Here is a 21,765-nt window from a genome sequence, read left to right on the forward strand (position 1 = left end):
ACTATTTCATCAGTAAGATGTTTGGGGAAAATAACACTCATCGGCTGTTATTATACTTTTCTTAGGGGGCACCTGGGTGGCTCAGTGGTTGAGCATCAGGCTCAGGGCATGATCTCGGGGTCCTGGGATGGAGTCCCACATTAGGCTCCCCACAGGGGGCCTGCTTCTCTCCCTACTTCTGTTTCTGCCTCCTGTGTCTCTCATGAATAAATAAATCTTTTTAAAAATTTCTTAGGGAAAAAAATCATCTGTATCCTAAAATGGTGAAATTCAAGCCAGGAAAATTTTGGTAAAGAGAACGAAGGAAGAGTAGTAAAGGAAGGAGTATTGCATAGGCATAATTAGAGAATAAACCTGTAATTCTTTTCAGGAAAACTCATCCACTCAATCGTTTTACCAATCCAAGACCCAAACTGCTTCCAAATAAAAGCAGAAAAGCCAAACATGGATGGGCAGGATTATAAAAACCCAAAATCAAGGTTAAGAATACTATTTGTTGGATAATCAAGAGACAAGCACTTTTGCACAATGTTTCAAATGCCAAATCCAGAGTGTTTTTCAATATATTTATCTGAAACACACCACATTTAAAAGCAAGTTAAGAAAACTACAAACAGACCATCATAACACCAAAGTGGACCTACTATTGCCAGTGATCTGTCACATACCAATGGATTTCACAAAGACATTGAAGACAATTTGCTGAGAACCTGGCCAACTCTACTTTTTAATAATAAAAAAGAATTTAAAAAAATAAAATGCCTAAGGTCATTCAATACTATAAATATGTTCTCATTGAGGTGGTCAAACAATGAAATAACTAATACTTTGTTCTCATATAAGGCTTTTAACATCATGATGTTCTTCACTCTTAAGGACTGGGTTTTTAAATTTTTTTTTAAAGGTTTTATTTATTTATTCATGAGAGACACACAGAGAGAGGCAGAGACACAGGCAGAGGGAGAAGCAGGCTCCCTGTGGGGAGCCCGATGTGGGACTCGATCCCGGGACCCCAGGACCACGTCCTGAGCCAAAGGCAGATGGTCAACCACTGAGCCACCCAGGCATCCCTGGTTTTTGTTTGTTTTTTAAGATTTATTTATTTATTTACTCAAAAGACAAAGAAAGAGTGTGTTTGTGAGCACACAAGCATGCAAAAGAATGGTGGGGAGGGGCAGAGGGAGAGAATCTTCAAGCAGATTCCCCACTGGGTGCAGAGCCAGATGCAGGGCTCCACCCCACGACCCATGAGCTCATGACCTCAACAGAAACCAAGAGTCAGAGGCCCACACAACAGAGCCACCTAGGTGCCCCACTCTTAAGGATTGTTTAATGAAGCTATGTAGGCATTCTCCATTTCCTTTTATAAAAGTCTCATGTCTTTCATCATGCATCTAGTAGAATAGACACAACACAAATCTTGGAATCCATGTATTTTTTAAGTTTAGCTACAAGTAAATTGGTTCACTTTCCAATCTTGTCTCTCTTTGCACATGACCTTGGAGATGCATTTCCCATAATCCTTTTCCTCAAGCCCATTAAAAGAAGAAATTGTTACAAATGTTTTTAAGAGGGGATCCTTGGGTGGTTCAGCGGTTTAGCGCCTGCCTCCAGCCCAGGGCGTGATCCTGGAGTCAGGGTATCAAGTCCCATGTCAGGCTCCCTGCATGGAGTCTGCTTCTCCCTCTGCCTGTGTCTCTGCCTCTCTCTCTCTCTCTGTGTCTCTCATGAATAAATAAATAAAATCTTAAAAAAAATAAAAAATAAATGTTTTTAAGAGTTAAATCTTAGATGGTAACATGCTATTTCATACAAACTCTAAATCACAGTTATGGCAGTTTTCAGCATTACTATATGATAGCCTGTTCTCTTTATCCAAACTGAAGCAGAGAGTAGTATGATGCCCCTGCCACAGGAGAAAGAATTATATTTGATTTTGGATTCCCTTATATAAATTTTTGCAAATAATTTTTTTCAGAATCAGTTTTTTTTTCATCAATAAACTGAGAGTAATTAATTAAACTGTCTACTCAACTGGTATTAAATGAGATAACATATGTTAATATACTACGATTATAAGATATACACATGTAAAGTATTTTTAGCTAAATATATAACTTAGCTTATATTCTTGGAAACTTATTAACTGATGGAGGGAGATTAAATTATTTTGGAAACCACTACTATTAGAAATATACAAATATTATTCAATTAGGTATAATATGTAGGTCACAATGATATTACATACCTTTTGGAATTTGCAATAGGACTTTCTTTAAAAAACAACAGTTACCCTAGATTAATATCCAGTAAAAGTTCAGAATACTTATATTTAAATTGAGAGCTCTGGACCCTGACAGTAATGTTCAAGAAACACATTTTTATTTTTTATTTTTTTTATTTTTTATTTTTTAAATTTATTTGTTTATGATAGTCACACAGAGAGAGAGAGAGAAGCAGAGACATAGGCAGAGGGAGAAGCAGGCTCCATGCACCGGAAGCCCGACGTGGGATTCGATCCCGGGTCTCCAGGATCGCGCCCTGGGCCAAAGGCAGGCGCTAAACCGCTGTGCCACCCAGGGATCCCAAGAAACACTTTTTTAGACTAACTGAAAGTATGTACCTACCTAATAGCAAAACGCACACCAGGTTATTAAAGTGCTGATTCACACTCCACAAAAGAGAAAGAAAAGAAAAAAGAAGTAGCTTACATTTCTTCTTTTGCCCAAAGTCAGATTTGCATTCATTCAACCTAGATAAAATAGCTTTGACATGATCATCTCTGGAAGTTATATGAGTTGGTGGCAAGTTTTCAAGCTAACATATATCAAATACGTGTGCTTGATAATATGAACCTGATGGAACTGGTGTTTTTTAGGTGTTTTTTATAACTCATTCAGTTATAAACATGAATTTTTCATTTCTTCCAGCAACTGCTTTCAAGTATGATAAACCCTAATCCCTCCCTTAATAATACTTTGGTCAGACCCCATGCATTTCCATTGGCTTTTGGGTATTAAAATAGTCTAGTCCAATTACGGCTTCAATCTAATGTCTATCTCTGGGCTCTCTCCCTAAGCGGCCCGAGAGGCTCCAGGGCTTGGCACCAAGAGGTGGGTGTTGTCTGGTCTTTCCCTACCTCCCTCTAGCTTCTCTCAGGTGGAAGGCAGGAAGACTGAAGAAGGAGTGGGCTGGTAGATATAGTCATAACTGAATGAAGTGACATTTCTCTCTTTCTGGTTGTCGCACTTCTTTGGTTAACACTGAGTGGTCATCTCTGTCCTCTCTGGGGCTAGCGTCCAGATGCTAGGGTGCTTGTGTGGTTTCTTCAAGGAGCCCTAGAGAGCTTTACCACAGCACAGTTCTCTACCGTGGGAAACAGGGCTCCTGCCCAGCTCCCTTCCAAGCTCACCAATAGTTCCTTAGGAGGCCAGCTGGCACCTTCTGGTCCCTAGCTAAGAGTTGCCTATCTGGGTCAGGTACTGGCAAGGTAGTTCAAATCCTACCACTTTCTGTGACAGTCATTCACCCCTGGGAGATGCAAGGATCCTTGCCTTACCAAACAGTTAAGTTCCTACTCGTTCTCTCTCATTCTTTCTATCCATCTCATCTCTGTCTTTTTCTCTCCCTCCTCTTGTACCTTTGTTCAATTTTATTCCCCACACCCACCCTTCCTTACTCTCATCCCACCATTCACATAGGTACTAGGTAGGCCACAATTTTTTTTTAAATTTTATTTATTTATTATTCACAAGGGACACAGAAAGAGAAGCAGAGACACAGGCAGAGGGAGAAACAGGCTCCATGCAGAGAGCCTGATGTGGGACTCAATCCCGAGTCTCCAGGATCACGCCCTGGGCTGTAGGCGGTGCTAAACCACTGAGCCACCCAGGCTGCCTGGTAGGCTAGAATTCTACTGACAAAGAAGACATCCTGCTAGGGAATATATTGCCAGATGCCCCTCTTTCAGGCACCTTCAATCTTTACAATGATCATTTTTAAGCTTCCCAGCACCTCTTTGCCTCCTGGCATTCCATAGACCATGGCTTCAGAAAGGGAAAACTCTCCCATTACTAATGATAACTTTATCACAATGCTAAAGACTCAGACAGTTTATGTGTCTCTCTGGTCCTCCTCTTATATCATCTGGGAAAAGGACAGTGAGGAAGTGTTAGACCATACCATGTCACCCTTTAGGAATCCCTGTGGTGACATATCTGGCCTCAACTTTCTATAGCACTGGTTCTGAATCTTCACCACACATTAAAATTGCCTTCAGAGTGTTTATAAATCTTGATACCGGGGGGATGCCTTGGCTAAATAAATCACATTTGGATGAAGAGCACACTATTTTTTTTATAAGGTTTGTTTTTTATAAGCCTACCTTTATTCTCTCAGGCACCTGTTTCTACCAATTCAGAAGTAGAAGTCAAATTTGCAATCAAATCCCACCATTTCTTACAGCGTAACATTTGGCAAGTAACTTAGCCTTTCTGGGCCTGAATTTCTTCATCTCTAAAATGAAGATATTTTTCAAACTACTTCTTAAGTTTTGGGGGTCATTTGGAGAGAAAAATACCTGCAAAGAAAATACTGCAAAAAAAAAATTTTCCTGAAAAGAGCTTGATAAATGTCCACTACATACATGTCATGTTCCAATAATGGTGAAGTTTATGGCATAGTCATTATCTCAGCTGATTGTCTTTCAACAAACAGTGATCTGTCTTAAAACACACAATTTCAAAACAAAGATTTTAAACAACATATGCTTAATAGATTTACACAGTGTGCACTGGACTTGTATAAGCATATTTGATTTTAGAATTTCTAGAAAGCACTCAAAAACTCAATAAAAAATTATCAGTCATGTTGTCTAACAAAGATGTTACTAACTTTCCATATGTAGTAAGGAGCACTTATCCTCAAATACACATATCCAAACACATTAAAGTATTTCTTTTCCCTTTAGAAATAGCTATGTTTCCAGAATTATTTTATTTGAAACATTTCAGAGACCTCACTGATGGCACTAATGGATAAGATTATGTTATTTGATTGTACTTTACCTAAATAACATACCTTTATTTAAAGTTTTAAACAGAGGGCATACAGAATCATTAAATCCTCTTCTGCCTCATAAAATAGATGATTACAATTTGTCACCTCAATTTTAATAAAAATTCTTTGAAACTTTGAATCGAAATTTAGGGGCACCTGGGTAGCTCAATAGGTTAAACGACCAACTCTTCATTTAGGCTCAGGTTATGATCTCAGAGTAGTGAGATCGAGCCCTGCATTGGGTTCCACACTGGGCATGGAGCCTGCTTGAGATTCTCTCTCCCTCTGCCCCTTCTCCACCCTACCTCTTCCTCTTTCCCTCTCTAAAAAAGAAAAAAGAAGAGAAGTTTAATAAGAGAATAATAACTATATGTTTTGAAGAAAGCTTAAAGTTCTAAACATTCAAACATATAAAGGATACAATGGAAATATTTCTCTGTTCATTATTTTCAAAATGTGAGTTATTTCTGAATTGTTCATAATATTTGTTTGTAAAACAAAAATTTCTCCTCACTTCTTTATATGAAGATTTTCCAAAGTGATCTGTCAAGAGCATGTCCAGAGACATGGCCATGTAAGTATATGTTCCAAAAAAGAGTTTTGTTGGAAATCCCTGGGTGGCTCAGCAGTTTAGCGCCTGCCTTTCGCCCAGGGCGTGATCCTAGAGTCCTGGGATCGAGTCCCACATCGGGCTCCCTGCGTGGGGTCTGCTTCTCCCTCTGCCTATGTCTCTGCCTCTCTCTATCTCTCATGAATAAATAAAAACTTTTTTTTAAAAAAAAGAGTTTTGTAAAGTAAAATGCTAATAGTTTTTCTAAGAATATCTGTATACATACAATGAAGTTTCATGTTGAAAATGTCTCAGTAAATGTTTCTATGAATGATCTCCTGAAAATATACTTTACAGAATATTGTCCTATAACTGTATTAGAATGCTTGCTTTCTATCACATGTATTTAGAGCATAAATTAAAAGATATATAAACACTTAAAAACCAGGCAACTGTTATTATTTGAGCCTCTTAAAAATTCAATTTAATCTTGAAAACAAAGCTGAATTTTATGTCCTTGAGCATCAATGTCAATGAAAAGCTTGATTACTAATGCTTCTATTAGTGATCCTTAAAAGTTTGAGTTTGCCTACAGTTCAATCAGCCAGCCAAATACTAAAAATGTGTGAACATCTCTCAAAATTGATAAATGTGTCACTAGAAGGCTATTTACCGGGAATTATAAAGCTACTCAACTTCTAATCATTGTTAATAACATTAGACTAGGGTTTTTTTTTTTTCACTAATTCAGCTTGATCAATTTTCATTCGATACAGAACCATGAAAAATCTGAACATCAGATACTTTATAACAAGTCAAACTGTTGTTATCTATAGAACTGCTTTGTACCCTTCCCATTTTAAGAGGCCTGTCAAGCACTGTCTGATATTTCCTTTTCTTTGCTAATATATTTTTTCTTTAATTCCCAAATTTATCGTCTGCATGGTCTTCAAAACTGCGAGCACTGTGTTTGCTAGCAACCATCTTTGCCCAGCCTTCCTGCCCTGTTCCTCTCCCATCCTGCTTCTTGGAGGCAACTTAGCCCTCATAAGTATCACCATGGAAAAGGAGGAAATCTATGCCATGCAACGTTCACTTCATTGAGCTGAGCGACCATTACTAGAATCAAGTTGACTTGAAGTTTTAAATAAAAAACAGTGATCCCACTGAGGACATGACCTTGATAACATAGAAAGTGACAAGCACTTTGTTCCAAGGATTTTCTAGAACAAATAATGCTAGTCTAAGAAATTAAGTATAAGTTTGAATTAAGGAGAAAAAATAGACCAGCAAAAGTAGGCATTGCCATGCTAACTCAGAAATTTTATTTTCTTTAGAAGGCTCTCTAGTCACCTTTAACACAAAGGAAAAAACTAGACTGCACACTGCAGTCTCCTCTCTCTCTCTCTCTCTCGCTCTCTCTCTCTCTCACACACACACACACACACAAGGATTAAGGCAAACATCCAGATGCTTTCATAATGATATTTTAGAATAAACAATTACTCATACTATCACAAACTAGAAAATTAAAACAAACATCCAAATACTTTAATAATTTTTTTAAAAAATCACAAATATGTTTCCAGGGCATTTTAGGAAAGTTGACTTGGCGGAAGAGCAAGATTGAATTTTTGACACACACACATCATAAACCTCTCTGAATCCTGTTGATAGAGATGTCATCAGCAGAGAAATGGTCCCAAGCACCCTTCACTAGCAATTTGCCTTAGTTCTTCAAAAAGAATCACCGTATAATAGTTCTGCTTTGCAATAAACACATTGAGGACGTTGGAGAAACCCAATACCCACCCTATTCTTAAGATCTGGCCACAGAAGAACTAATAGAGAAAAACAGCACCCAGCCACCTTTGTCTCTACAATTTAACTGGTAGGCAAGAGATTCTAAGTTGTGCTATTAGAACAGTAAAATACTAGAGCAATAGAGAATCTCACTGAGGGAAGAGTACAACTTCCTCTTTACTTCCTCTTTTCCTACCTCACTCAAAAAATTTTCCTTTCTCCCTCTACACACACACACACACACACACACCACCTCACAACAGATGACTCAGGAAGGGTGAGAGATTTGTCTCCGGCCCGGCTACAAGTTAGATCAGAGCTGGAATTAGAACCCAAATCTCAGTAACTGGAGCCAGCCAACTGCTATTCCAGACCCAGAACAAATCCAGTTCAGTCTCATGAATTCTGCACACTCCAAATTAGGTATCCCTGTTTCATCTGATGTTTCCTGCCATCGACTCCCACAGCAACACAATGAAACCATCTTTCCAGATTCTTCAATTACTGCTAGTTGGAAGCAGAGGAAAGTTACTTAAACTCTCTGGGCTCTTTCCTTATCTAAAATCCGCAAGTTGAACTGGAGGTCTCTGAGAAACTTTCCAGTTCTAAAAATTCTGCTTTTCACCTTCTGTTTTATGCTTCATTCTTGATGTTTGAAATTTTCACTAGGTGGCAGGATTCCACCATTGCATTGTGAAAGGATTTTGCAATGGAAGCCCAGGAGCAGAAAATTTCATAGAAATTCCTTTCCTCACAGTGAACATTAAAAAAAAAAAAAAAGGCCAAGAGAAAGAATAACTACAAAGGCCAGTAGTCCACATATTTCCTAAGAATCTAGATCAATTTTATATATATATATTGGAAATTAATCAAACATGTTCTTTTATACAATACTACAATTTAGTACTTAAATCAGGTAAAATGCTTCTTAAATTTCATGCATTTTAACATTTATTTTAGCTGACTTCCAATTTAGACAATATCATATCCCCTCCAGAAAACTGGTAGCAAGAAACAAGCAATAGGATGGGAACATCTAAAACATTTAAAATTGTTATTAGATGCATTTCAAAGTTTCCTATAAGTTACTTACATTATATTTCTAGTGTCTTTGAATTTTATTTTGAGCACTTAGCTAGATGAGTAAGCATGATGGAATGGAATAGATTTTTGCATTTATTTGTCAAATCCTTGAAAGAATATTCTTTCAAATAGATTTTCTGACCTTTTCATAGAGTATTTAAAAGTATCGTCCAAAACTGGCCTTTCAATAAATGTTGCACTGTAAATATCACTACCAACGCTTTCTACAAGTCCCCAAAAGCCAAGTCAATAGGTTAGGCATTTATCTTCTCCCAGAACCAAGTAAAGTAACACGAAACAATAACTCAACTGCAAATTCTAAAACTGCCTAGAAGAAACTTCCCAAGTGTCTTGCTGGGTGTCAGAGGAGCTGAATTAACTAGGCTTTTTTTGTTTTTTTTGTTTTTTTCTTCAGCTGATAAATACGGCACTCCCTCCCCCCCCCCCCCACTTTCAATTACTGGTTAATTACATAGATGCTATATGCTACTCCAAAGTTTTTTCGAAACACGAACAAACCCGCATCCTAGGAAAATTTAACATCAGCGCCAAACTCAAACTAATATTTAAACTCCTGAATCAGAACTTGAAAAAAACCATCAACAGGTTGCTCTCACTCCTTCGCAGCACGCAGCGGCGACAGCACCTCTTCGGTGGTCCTACCTTGGCCACTTGTAAGGGCTGCTGCTGCTCCTTGCCACCTTGCAGTCTGAACCCCCAGGGCGCCCCTCCGGTCATGGAAATGCAGATAAAATCCCCCGTGCCCATTCTCTCTCTCAGTTGGGGGGCATGCAGAGCTTGAAAAGACAGACGAGGCTTGGCCCGGGGCGCAGCTGAGATGTGTCCTGAGCTGCAGGCGCCTGGCCAGGAGCAGCACTGGGCGCAGGGAGCCCGAGCCGCCGCTGCGGCCGCCGCTGGCCGGGCCCCGGGAGGCAGGGGCGCTGCGAGCACCGCGGGCACAGCCCACTGGCGCGTCACGGGCCTTCGCTCGGCCCACGGCAGGCAAGGGAGGGAGCCTCGCCGCGGGAAGGTCCTCTCTGGGGGCGAGGGGGGGCGGGGAAAGCAGAGCTCTGCGGCGCTCACTCATTTCCTGCCCGCTCTTAAGGGAAAGAACGATCGGAAAACTTCCGTTTAATAATCCTATGAATAGGGGATCCCTGGGTGGCTCAGCGGTTTAGCGCCTGCCTTTGGCCCGGGGTGTGATCCTGGAGACCCGGGATCCTGGAGACCCGGGATCGAGACCCGGGACAGAGCTCCAGGATAGAGACCAGGGATGGAGACCCGCCTCGGGCTCCCTGCATGGAGCCTGCTTCTCCCTCTCCCTCTGCCTATGTCTCTGCCTCTCTCTCTCTCTCTCTCTCTCTCGTGTCTCTCGTGAATAAATAAATAAAATCATTTTTAAAAAATCCTATGAATAGGGCAGCCCTGGTGGCTCAGCGGTTTAGCGCCGCCTTCAGCCCGGGGTGTGATCCTGGAGACCGGGGATCGAGTCCCACGTCAAGCTCCCTGCATGGAGCCTGCTTCTCCCTCTGCCTGCGTCTCTGCCTCTATCCATCTGCCTCTCTCTCCGTGTCTCTCGTAAATAAATAAATAAAATCTTTTTAAAAATCCTATGAATAGTAGAGACCACGAGAAGGTTTTAATCTCTAGGCTGCGAGAGTGAGTGACATCCTAGAATATGAGCTCGGACAACTTCACTACCAGACAATTTGATTTTCTCAAATAAATATTTTGAGAGTGACCCCATTGGTGATTGAAATAGACAAAAGTCCAAGAGGGCGAAATTATTTTTCTCCGCCTTTACTGTCTAATCCCATAAGAAGAGGAAATAAAAGAAAGCAAAACATTTGTTTTTGTTTTTAGAAAACCTCCTACTCTGAAAAGTACTTTTTTTGAACTATGAGATAGGTCTATATATTTTAGAGTTGGAGGGAGGGAGGAGGAAGGGGAGAAGAAAAGAATTTCCCCCTGGAAACTGCATTCTTTTAACTATGTCTCTTGCATGGTTTGAAGTATTTATTTTATTTTCTTTAAAGATTTTATTTATTTATTCGAGAGAGAGAGAGAGAGAGAGAGAAGCAGGCTCCATGCAGGGAACCTGATGTGAGACTCGATCCTGGAACTCCAAGATCACACCCTGGGCAAAAGGCAGGTGCTAAACCACTGAGCCACCCAGAGATCCTGATTTGGAGTATTTTAAATTTAAACAAGTGTTTCATTTTCTTCCTCCCTCAGCAGGAAAAACACTTCTTAAACCAAAATAGCCAACTACATACAATATCACCTACACGTTTCTTATTTTTGTAGTCCTTCATCACAGTGTTCCAAGTCTGGGTGGTCCAAAATACAAGTTGCTTTTACATGTGGTCCAAAGCATTTTAATGTTTTAAATCTGAATGCAATCTACCAAAAATTGTACAAATGGAACATTTGTATTTTCCCATATTTTTATTTTCCAAGACATTCATCCACATTAAAACATACTAAATAAAGAAAAGCTTGGGAAAGTTAGCTTGTGTTACATGTGGTACCAGACAAAACTGTCTTCCAGACAGTTTCAGTACTAGGACGTGCTCTGCAGCAAACCTTTATACAATCTTGCTCCCCAGAAGTCAAATGTGTCGAGTGGTTTTGTTTGTGCCTTCTCCCTGGAGTAAGGAAGATGACATAATGAGAGTAGTCGGCGCTCAAAGGGACTCTTTGAAAGGCATGAGACGAGACACACATCTCTAGCTTAATTCTCTCCAAAAAGGTGAATTGACAATACCCAAATCTTTTTTTGAAAAAAAAAAAAATTACAAGTAACATCCTAAAATATGAACTCTGAGAATAGAAGAAAAAGAACTATTGACATGTGTTCTTTCTCCTTCCACTTGTCTTTGTATTTCTCAACCCAGTCCACTCTAGCTTTTATCCTCACAATAGGAAAAGCTCTAAGCAAGGTCACTTACTACCTCCTTGCCTTTATGAGCACTTGAGATTATTGACCGTGTCCTCCTTAGATTGTCTGCTCTCTTAGGCTTCTATTCTAGGATACCAAACATGACATCTCCTCTTGCCTCTCTAGCCACTCTTCGGTCACCTTTGGCAGCCCTCAGCTTCTACACATTCATTAAATGTGTGTGTTCTCTTCCAGGGGTATGCCCTGCTCTACTTTTCTCACCTTACATCCTTTAAATGGGTTCTCATATTCACCCCACAGAATTTAACCTGCCCCCTCAAGCTCAGATGTCACTCTAGGCCAATATATTCAACTGCCCACTATACCTGTTTTTAGGTAGCTATATTACAGAAACCTAACACTCTGTATATTCAAAATCAAGTTCATTATTTTTCCTCTGAATTCTGCTTCTTTTCCTGTGTTTCCCATCTCAGGATAATTGACAAACTTATCCCCCCTTTATTTTATGCCTGGTCCCCCTCAATCCTGACTTAAATGTGAATATAATCTGGAGGCTAGAACTGGGCAAGGCAGCCATATTGTGACCATGAGATAAAGCTGAAGATAGCTGCAAAGACTCCAGTTCTGGTTGAATTAATGCAATAGCTGTCCACCTCCAGTCTCCATATTGTGAAAAAAAAAAAAAACCATATTGATTAAACTATTGTAGGTCCAGTTTATTGTTTCTTATAGCAGCACACTCCCATCTGCTGTACTTCAGGAACAGCTGCTCCATCCAACCAGCTCCTCCAGAGAACCAAGGACTCAAATATTGCTCAATTTACTGAAGATTTACTCTGTGTCAGGAACTTGACATATAGTATTTTTTTTCTTTTTTATTTATTTTTTTATTTATGATAGTCACAGAGAGAGAGAGAGGCAGAGACATAGGCAGAGGGAGAAGCAGGCTCCATGCACCGGGAGCCCGACGTGGGATTTGATCCCGGGTCTCCAGGATTGCGCCCTGGGCCAAAGGCAGGCGCCAAACCGCTCCACCACCCAGGGATCCCTAGTATTTTATTCATCCACAAGTAACCATGCTATGTACTTAGTCATAGTGTCTCCCTTTTACTGGTAATTAATTCAGCCTTAGATTCTAAGCTGTAGAGATCTGAAGTTTTGCCTGCCTGAATTCAATATGCTGGTTCCTATCATTGCTATCCTGTTTCCAGGACTGATAGACTTCCTAATGCACATCTCCTGTGTCCAGTTACTCATTAAGAAGTATGGCTCCAACTTTTAAATAGACTGTAGATCTGCCCCTTTCATTCCATTCCCACTAGTATAATTCCTTCTATCTCTGGCCTTGATTTCAACGGTCTTCTAATTCATCTGTCTCAGCTTTGTTTCCACCCTCAATTCATTTTTGACTTCACAGCCAAGGTGAAATTTCTAAAATGAAATATTTATTTCTCCCCTTTGTTTAAAGCCTTCAAGGGCTTTCAGGATAGTCAAAACTCTTTAATATAGAGAATATGTTCTGCCCCTACTCCTCACTTCTTCTCTGACCTCATCTCTCACCTTGAATTTTATGATTCAGACACATGGAACTACTTTTAGATTCTTTAACCTGCTTTGCTGTTCCATCGCCTAGGTCATGCTTCTGACCAATCCCGTCCTTTCCACACACAGATCACCTGATAATTCCTACCATCCTTCTGGCCTCAGATTACATATCACATTCTCCAGAAAGCCTTTCCTAACCATCCTCCTCTGCCCCCATGTCCAGGTCAGGTGTTCCTTCCATATGCTGCCATCACCCTGCACTTTCTCTCATTCGAATGGTCTCTTAAATTGTCTGAATCCACACCAGATGATTAACCCTGTGAGGTTAGCAGATGTTTCCAATTTATTCAAAATTGTACCCCCAGGTCTAATACAATTCTTGACTGCTAATTGGTGCTCAATTAATATGAGTAGAATAAAAAACTAGATAAGTTTTCTCGGAGTAAAGGTATAAAAAAGAGAGCCAAAGAATTCTCATTTATTTTCTTTTTCTCACCTCATTTGACTTGGAAAAATCTGAAATACAGCAAGATTCTTGAATCATACCACTTAAGGTCTATGTAGACTATTTAGTGACTGCCTCCCTAACATTTTCCCCCTCCCCCCATTGGGCAGTAACTACTAGGTTAAGTAAAATTGATGTTCCCACCCCAGCAACATGGTTACCTTGATCTAAGGCAATCAGAGTAATCTTTCCCCCTTAACACAGAGATTTGTTCAGGAATGGATACAAAAGCTAGGCCTAAATCAAGAACATTACCCCAGCCCCAGTGATTAAGTCATATATGGTCCAACCACAGGGAAGCTTAAGGCTTTTCCAGGTAGCTGTCAGGGACAATACTGTTCCCCTCAGTGTATAATGATAACGGCCAATGGGGAAAGCCAATGTGAAGGTGAAACCACCACAAGGTATATTGGGAGAGTCTTCCATGGGGCTTTAGTGCTCCTAGATGTCTTTCCGAATGTGTCAGAATTCAAGGTCCTAATGCTTCTTTTCCCGAGCTATTTTCTCAGTGTTGTGTTTGTAGCAAGCAACCTTGATGGATATGGTAATATCTCCATGTGAGACAAAAAGCAAGTTTGCTAGCTGATTGCAAAAAAATAAAATAAAAGCAATGGGTTCACTAGGCTTAGTGTACCTTAGCTGTTACGGAAATCCACTATGTAAGTAGCATCCATCTGGGTAATATTTTGTAAACCCTATGGAGTTTGAGGCAAGATAAACTTGTAAATATGCTGATATTCATGCTGCTTACCGTACCTTGTGTAAGAAAGTTCTTTGTCATTGACCAAAGAATCCCATATCTTCTTCCAGCATCCATGAAACTTAGTAGCTTGCAAGGAAGGTGAATTCAAGTCCCAGACCCAACAAAGTGAAACTGAGACACAAGTGGTGAAACGGAAGCAGAGCTCTGGTCAAATAGCACACAGCCTGCTCTTTATTTTATTAGGGATTTAAGAATTAAGGCAAGAGTAAAAATTCACTTTCTTAAGGGAAAAAAAAAGTAACTATAGTGGTTTTGAAATTGACTTTCTTTAGGGGTGCCTGGGTGGCTTATTGGTTTAATGTCTGCCTTCAGCTCAGGTCATGATCCTGGGGTCCTGGATGGAGCCCCACTACCACGTCGCTGCTCAACTGGAAGTCTGCTTCTCTCTCTGCCCCTCCCCAGCTCCTGCTCACTATTTCTCTCTCTGTCTCTCAGATGAATAAATGAAGATATTTTTATAAAAATTTTTTTAAAAAGAGAAGAACTTTGATGGTGTTACATTTGTGGTGAGCATAGCATAACATACATACTTGTCAAATCATTATGTTGTACACCTGCAACTAATGTAATATCGTGTGCCAACTATACTTCAATAAAAAATTATCTTCTTAGACTAACTCTACTTCTATGCCATTTAAAGGATTTAGCAATGTATTAGATGTTCTGTTTTATACTACCATCCATTCATTCCCTTGATTATTCATTGCACAAATAATATCCATACTATCCTTCCCAATTCTGACAGCACAGTAAGATTTCTGAGCCTAACATGAATTGAGAAACCACATTATAAAACAAAAATATTCCTGTAGGAATGACTTATTTTATAGTAATTTCACATTGGCCACCTATGCTGGCTCGTGTCCCTTTGTTATTTTTCTAACTCAATCTTTTACTAAAAAATATGTGGAGGTGGGAGTGAGAGTGGAGAGTGTACCTCACTCACACCACCAACAGGAATTCTCAGAACACTGGCAGTATCCAAGAATTCAACGCGATTTTGATACTATCTACCTGGAGATAGTATCAGATCCTATAGGTAAGGGCTTAGTCCCACAAGACTTGTCTCCCTCCCCACCCCCCAACAACACACACAATACATTTCAGAAACCAGTGGCAAGTCCAGGTTATCACCTATGCTTCTGATCAAACGGCTATAGATCAGAGGTTCCAAAGATCCCCTTCTTAAATTTGATTAATATGCTAGAGTGTCTCACAGAACTTAAGGAAATACATTTAACTGTAATTTTAATGTTTATTAAAAGATATAGATGAACAACCAGATGGAAGGTAAGGCAAGGTATATGGGAAAGAATGAAGAGTTTCATGCCCTCTCCAGACATACCACTTTCCCAGCACCTCCAAGTGTTCACCAATGAAGCTCTCCAAGCCCTGTACTTGGAAGCTTTATAGAGGCTTCATCATGTAAGTATGATGGCTCATTAGCTCTTCTCAAGAAAATGGATGACTGAGCTAAAAATTCTTAGCTTCTAATCATGGCTTGGTCTTTCCAATGGGCAGCCGTCATCCAGAAGCCCACCCAAAATCCCCTCATAAGAGCAAAAGACAATCCCACCACCCAGGAAATTACAAGGACTTCAGGAGTTATATATCAGGAACAAAGGTCAAAGACAAACATTACAAGAGATGCTCCTAGTATGCCAGGAACTAGGGGCAGAGACTAATATATACTTTCTATTATCTCACAACATTATTGTAAAGTTATCTGAAATTTAGAAAAACCAAAACTGTAATAATATACCATGATTTGGGGGCACCTGGGTAACTCAGTGGGTTAAGCATCTGCCTTCAGCTCAGGTCATGATCTCAGGGTCCTAGGATCAAACCCAGCATTGGGCTTCCTGTTCAGCAAAGACACTGCTTCTCCCTCTTCCTAACCCCTGCTCATCCTCTCTCTTGCCCTCTCTCTCTTAAATAAATAAATGAAATCTTAAAAAAATACCTTATGATTTCAATATCTATACGAGACCTAACTCTTCCTTCCTTTTGGGTCACCAAAACTTAGTGCTTATCAAAGGCCTTTAAAAACAACAACAACAACAACAACAACGAAAAACCCAGAAACCTAGCAGGCATCTTAAATGTTAGCTAATATATTTATGAGAGTTAAATTTAAATGAATCACCAGGGATCCCTGGGTGGCGCAGCGTTTGGTGCCTGCCTTTGGCCCAGGGCACGGTCCTGGATATCCAGGATCGAATCCCACGTCAGGCTCCCGGTGCATGGAGCCTGCTTCTCCCTCTGCCTGTGTCTCTGTCTCTGTCTCTCTCTCACTGTGTGCCTATCATAAATAAATTTTTAAAAAGTTTAAAAAAAAAAAAAACATCAGAAAGAGTAAAGATGATTTTAAGGAAAAATGTAAGGTAATGTCAATGAATTATTGAAGATAAGATTTAAATGATAGCATGTATATTTTTAAACAAACAAAACCATTTTTTCCCCATGGATTATAATCATTATTTGGTACCATCATTAAATTGTACCTACCAAAATCAGGGTAAAAATTTAGAGCTTTGAGACAATATATTTCATTATTGTTTTGTTTTAGTTTTTCCTTCTGCAGAAAGGGACTGACAACAATTAGACAAAAAAATTGTGCATGTGGAAAGAAATTAATATCCCAGACAAAGGCAACAAGATATTTTCAAATGATCATTCTTAACATTTGGAGCAAACATGCTGGTTGGAATCAATTACAGATAACAGAACTTTATCCTAAGTGGTAGAAAATACATATACAGATAATCAACATGATGGATAAAATCTGTGAAGTCTTATTAACCAGTTACACAACTCTCTGACTATTGGAGAATCACTAATTCATTGTCAGCTGACCCCACCTAGGCCTGTCATGACTCGAGTATTTGTGCTGTTTCCTGGAATGCACGTGCGTGAAATGCCATCTGAGCAGGTGGTGATGGTGCACTGCAGCATTCCAGGGCAAGAAAGAAGGGGCAGTGTGAAAGAAGACACTCGCAAAGCGTCCTAACAGGATTTTCCCTGCTCATCAACGTGCTCTCTCTTGCTCTGAGGCTGAATGTGGTTTGGTGAGAAACTATCACTGCTGCTGCTGCTGGCTTTAAGTCCCATCATCCAGGCTTGCAGAGCTAAGGAGACCCACACCAGCAATGCTTACTTCTACACAAAGCCCAGAGGCCCTGCCTTGCCCAACCTCAGGGCCTCACCTCCTGAGGGAGTATATTAGTTTGCTAGGTGTCTGTTACAAAGTATCACAGACAGGGCATCTTTAAAAAGAGAAATTTAGGGCAGTCCAGGTTGCTTAGCGGTTTAGCACCGCCTTGAGCCCAGGGCCTGATCCTGGAGACCTGGGAGCAAGTCCCGTGTGGGGCTCCCTGCATGGAGCCTGCTTCTCCCTCTGCCTGTGTCTCTGCCTCTATCTGTGTGTCTCTCATGCATAAATAAATAAAATCTTTAAAAAAGAGACAGAGAGAAATTTATTGTCTCACAATTCTGAAGGCTACAGGTCTGAGGTCAAAGGGTCAGCAGAATTTTTTGAGGCCTATTTTTTTGGCCTGTCTTCTCCGAGTGCCTTCACATCATTTTTTCTCTATCCTGTCTTTCCTAACCTCCTTTTTAGAAGGACACCAGTGATAATGGATTAAGGCCCACTCTAATGACCTCACTCTAACTTAACTGCCTTTAAAGACCTTATCTCCAGAAACCATCACATTCCAAGATATTGCAGAGTAGGACGTCAACATATAAATTTGGGGGGTAAATTTCAACCCATAACAGGGAGGCAAAGCATACAGACAGCCAGAGTACCAGTTGGTTTCCTTCTCAATATGCAAAAATATTATTTATTTATTTATTTATTTATTTTTCACAAAAATATTTAAAACGTATGTGACAAGGGATCCCTGGGTGGCGCAGCGGTTTGGCGCCTGCCTTTGGCCCAGGGCGCGATCCTGGAGACCCGGGATCGAATCCCACATCAGGCTCCTGGTGCATGGAGCCTGCTTCTCCCTCTGCCTATGTCTCTGCCTATGTCTCTGCCTCTCTCTCTCTCTGTGACTATCATAAAAAATAAAAATAAAAAAATAAAAAAAAAAGGAATTTGAAATTTAAAAAAAATAATAAAAAAATAAAAGGTATGTGACAAGATCATTTTTGAGACTTTGATAATTTTGTTCATTCTTCAAATTTCCCCCTTCCTCTTCTTCCAAGGAAGTAGTCAGATCCTTACAACTTTCTGAACTCGGGTTTTTGCTGCGCAGGAACAGAAGATAGTACCAGCAATTCCCAGTTTTGTAAGGCCTAAACTCCGTGAAATGATTTTGCAAGGTGCCCCCAGGGGAGAGAAAAGCAAGCAAAGTGGGATCCCTGGGTGGCGCAGCGGTTTGGCGCCTGCCTTTGGCCCAGGGCGCAATTCTGGAGACCCGGGATCGAATCCCACATCGGGCTCCTAGTGCGTGGAGCCTGCTTCTCCCTCTGCCTGTGTCTCTGCCTCTCTCTCTTTCTCTCTGTGTGACTATCATAAATAAATAAAAATTAAAAAAATAATTTAAAAAAAAAAAAGAAAAGCAAGGAAAGTGCCCTTGAGAAAAGCAAGGGAGGGATTTAGTCCAAACTAGGAGTGTCTGGCAGTCTGGGGGTCTCTCAAGTAATGCTGACCACCATGCTGCCGCCAGAGAAATAAGGGCAAGTTGGAAACAGCTACAGGGTCATGGCTCTCAGCCTTTGCCAGCACTCTCCAGCCACACACATATCACAGAAGCTGCAGTTAGGTACCTGACTGCTGGCCAAGACTGTGGCGGCTCAGTGACCAGTGAAGGCAAATGAGTGATGACCTACTGCTCTGCTGAATCCCAACAACTTTGCAAGCCCTGGGGAGGAAGTGGCTTTAACAATACTTGAGATTGGTTTTTCTGTCAATCCAGGGAGATGGGGGGTTAGAGTTGGAATAAATTTATTAAAACTGTAAAATAATACTCTTGAGCTAATTAAAAAGATACATTTAAGCTTATAGTTCATTGATTAATTGATTAATTGATTCATTCATTCAAATGATTTTTTGTGAGCATCTAAGCAATATTCTTGCTCTCATAGAGCCCACATTTTACCAGAAAAGGCAGACAATAATATGCACATAAAATAGAGAGAGAGAGACGGGGGCTAAAAAGAGAGAGGAACAGGGGATCCCTGGGTGGTGCAGCGGTTTGGCGCCTGCCTTTGGCCCAGGGCGTGATCCTGGAGACCCGGGATCGAATCCCACATCGGGCTCCCGGTGCATGGAGCCTGCTTCTCCCTCTGCCTGTGTCTCTGCCTCTCTCTCTCTCTCTCTGTATCTGTCATAAATAAATAAAATATCAAAAAAATTAAAAAAAAAAGAGAGAGAGAGGAACAGGGGTGTATGGCAGAGAGTAATGGGAGCGATACACACAGGAGATCAGAAAAAACCCTCTGAGCTGCACCACAAATGATAAGGATTTGATTTGAAAGGCAAGAAGAACAGCAAAAATATGCTTTGTCAATACGAACAAGAGATGAAAGTTAGCGGAGCTGAAGTGTGGGAGATGTGTACCCATCATTGGAGAATCTAATATGAAGTTAGTGAAACTAAGGTTCAGGACCCTCCCTTCTGGGATCCCTTCCAAGGCTCTGGAAGGAACACCAACAATGTGTTTACACATTCATATGCCATTGTAAAATTTGCCAAAGTAAAATACCTCAACCGAATTTGGTTAAGATTATTGTCTTTTTCACTCCAACTTCCCCTGCAAGTGATGGTGGAGTACCAATGAGCCTTTTTGGAATCCAGCAAAGGGGAAGATGAGGTGAGGATGTGTTCAGCTTGGGTTTCATGAAATCTGTTTACGTGGTTCACAATCACATTCACGAAAAGTTATTGCCAGCTGCCCAGCATAGGAATGAAGAGCTTCCAGGCATACTCTTACCATGTGTTGTATCCATTTGCCTGGTGTGAGAACATTAAAGGGCAGGCCAGAGGTCCTTTCATAGTATCATCCCATTCTAAGATGCTGACACAGTGCATATTTGTGTAGTAGGGGAAAACATAGGCTGAAGTGTACAGTATCACAAACTAGTCTGTGGAATACTCTTCTAAAAGCTAAATATAAAAATTGCTAGTGAAGAATTAGTTTTCTTATTGGTGTCTAGTCAAATGCAAAGGTGCCTCCTTTCGGAAATATGCCAGATAATGCATTACATACAATTACAAATGCACTGTACATTCTTTATGGTTATTATAAAAAATAAAATTTATTAGAATTAGTATGTTTATGGGCACATACCTGTAGCCACATGACACTGAAATCTCATGTTGTATGTAATACTATTATAACTTATAAAAACTACTATTGAGCATTGCCCTGGCGGAGTGGAGATAGGCCCTCTGGTTGGAGAGATGTGTAACACACCGACTTACTGAGACCTAGGAAAGGCCGCCAAGGATTTCTTCAATAAAGGACATGGATTCAGCATGGTCAAAATAGATCTGAGAACCAAGTCTTGTAGTAGGAGTAGAATTTTCTACTTCTGGTCATGCTTACACTGATACAGGGAAAGCATCAGGCAACCTAGAGACCAAATATAAGGTCTGTAACTGTGGACTTACTTTCACCCAGAAATGGAACACAGACAATACTCTTGGAACAGAAATCTCTTTGGAGAATAAGTTGGCTGAAGGGTTGAAACTGACTCTTGATACCATATTTGTACCGAACACAGGAAAGAAGAGTGGAAAATTGAAGGCCTCCTATAAACGAGGTTGTTTCATATTGACAGTAATGTTGATATAGATTTTTCTGGACCAACCATCTATGGTTGGGCTTTGTTATCCTTTGAAGGTTGGCTTGTTGGCTATCAGATGAATTTTGACACAACCAAATCCAAACTGTCACAGGATAATTTCGCCCTGGGTTACAAGGTTGCAGACTTCCAGCTGCACACTAATGTGAATGATGGCGCTGAATTTGGAGGGTCTATCTACCAGAAGGTTAATGGGAAGATTGAAACATCAATAAACCTTGCTTGGACAGCCAGCAGTAACAATACCCGTTTTGGCATGGCTGCTAAATACAAGCTAGATTATAGAACTTCTCTAACTGCTAAAGTCAATAATGCCAGCCTAATTGGACTGGGTTATACTCAGACCCTTCAACCAGGAATCAAACTGACCCTATCAGCTTTAATCAACAGAAAAAACTTCAGTGCAGGAGGTCACAAAGTTGGGTTGGGATTTGAACTAGAAGCTTAATGTGGTTTTGAGAAAAGCATCCTATTTGTCCCTGGAAGTGAAGAGAAGCCACTATGTTTTGGCCTTAAAATTCTTCTGTGAAATTTCAAAAGTGTGAACTTTTTATTCTTCCAAAGAATTGTAATCCTCCCCACACTGAAGTCTAGAGATCGCAAGTCCATCCTGCGGGAGGTACTTGAAGGCAGGCCTGGAAGTTGTCATGTTTGTGCCACATTTCAGTTGAGTTCCGCAGTGTTATTTTAAACGTGTTCCTCACGTTTAAATGTAGTGTCACATTACAAAGGAAATGACCCAA

The 21,765-nt window shown here is 40.4% G+C and overlaps 1 protein-coding gene and 1 pseudogene across 2 annotated transcripts in view; one reads left to right on the top strand and one right to left on the bottom strand.

The window, feature by feature from the left end:
* The window catches only part of SYNPO2 (synaptopodin 2), a 181,609-nt gene extending 172,172 nt beyond the window's left edge, over positions 1-9,437 (bottom strand). For both annotated transcript variants that reach the window (XM_038581761.1, XM_038581760.1), the window contains exon 1: positions 9,158-9,437. In XM_038581761.1, the coding sequence (XP_038437689.1) occupies positions 9,158-9,262 (105 nt within the window). In that variant the 5' untranslated portion in view covers positions 9,263-9,437. The remainder of the gene's footprint in view (positions 1-9,157) is intronic.
* An 11,181-nt stretch (positions 9,438-20,618) lies between these two features.
* LOC100684713 lies at positions 20,619-21,470 on the top strand (annotated as a pseudogene).
* The last annotated feature ends 295 nt before the right edge of the window (positions 21,471-21,765 follow it).

The sequence above is a fragment of the Canis lupus genome, chromosome 32, assembly GCF_011100685.1.
Source record: "Canis lupus familiaris isolate Mischka breed German Shepherd chromosome 32, alternate assembly UU_Cfam_GSD_1.0, whole genome shotgun sequence".
NCBI lineage: Eukaryota > Metazoa > Chordata > Mammalia > Carnivora > Canidae > Canis > Canis lupus.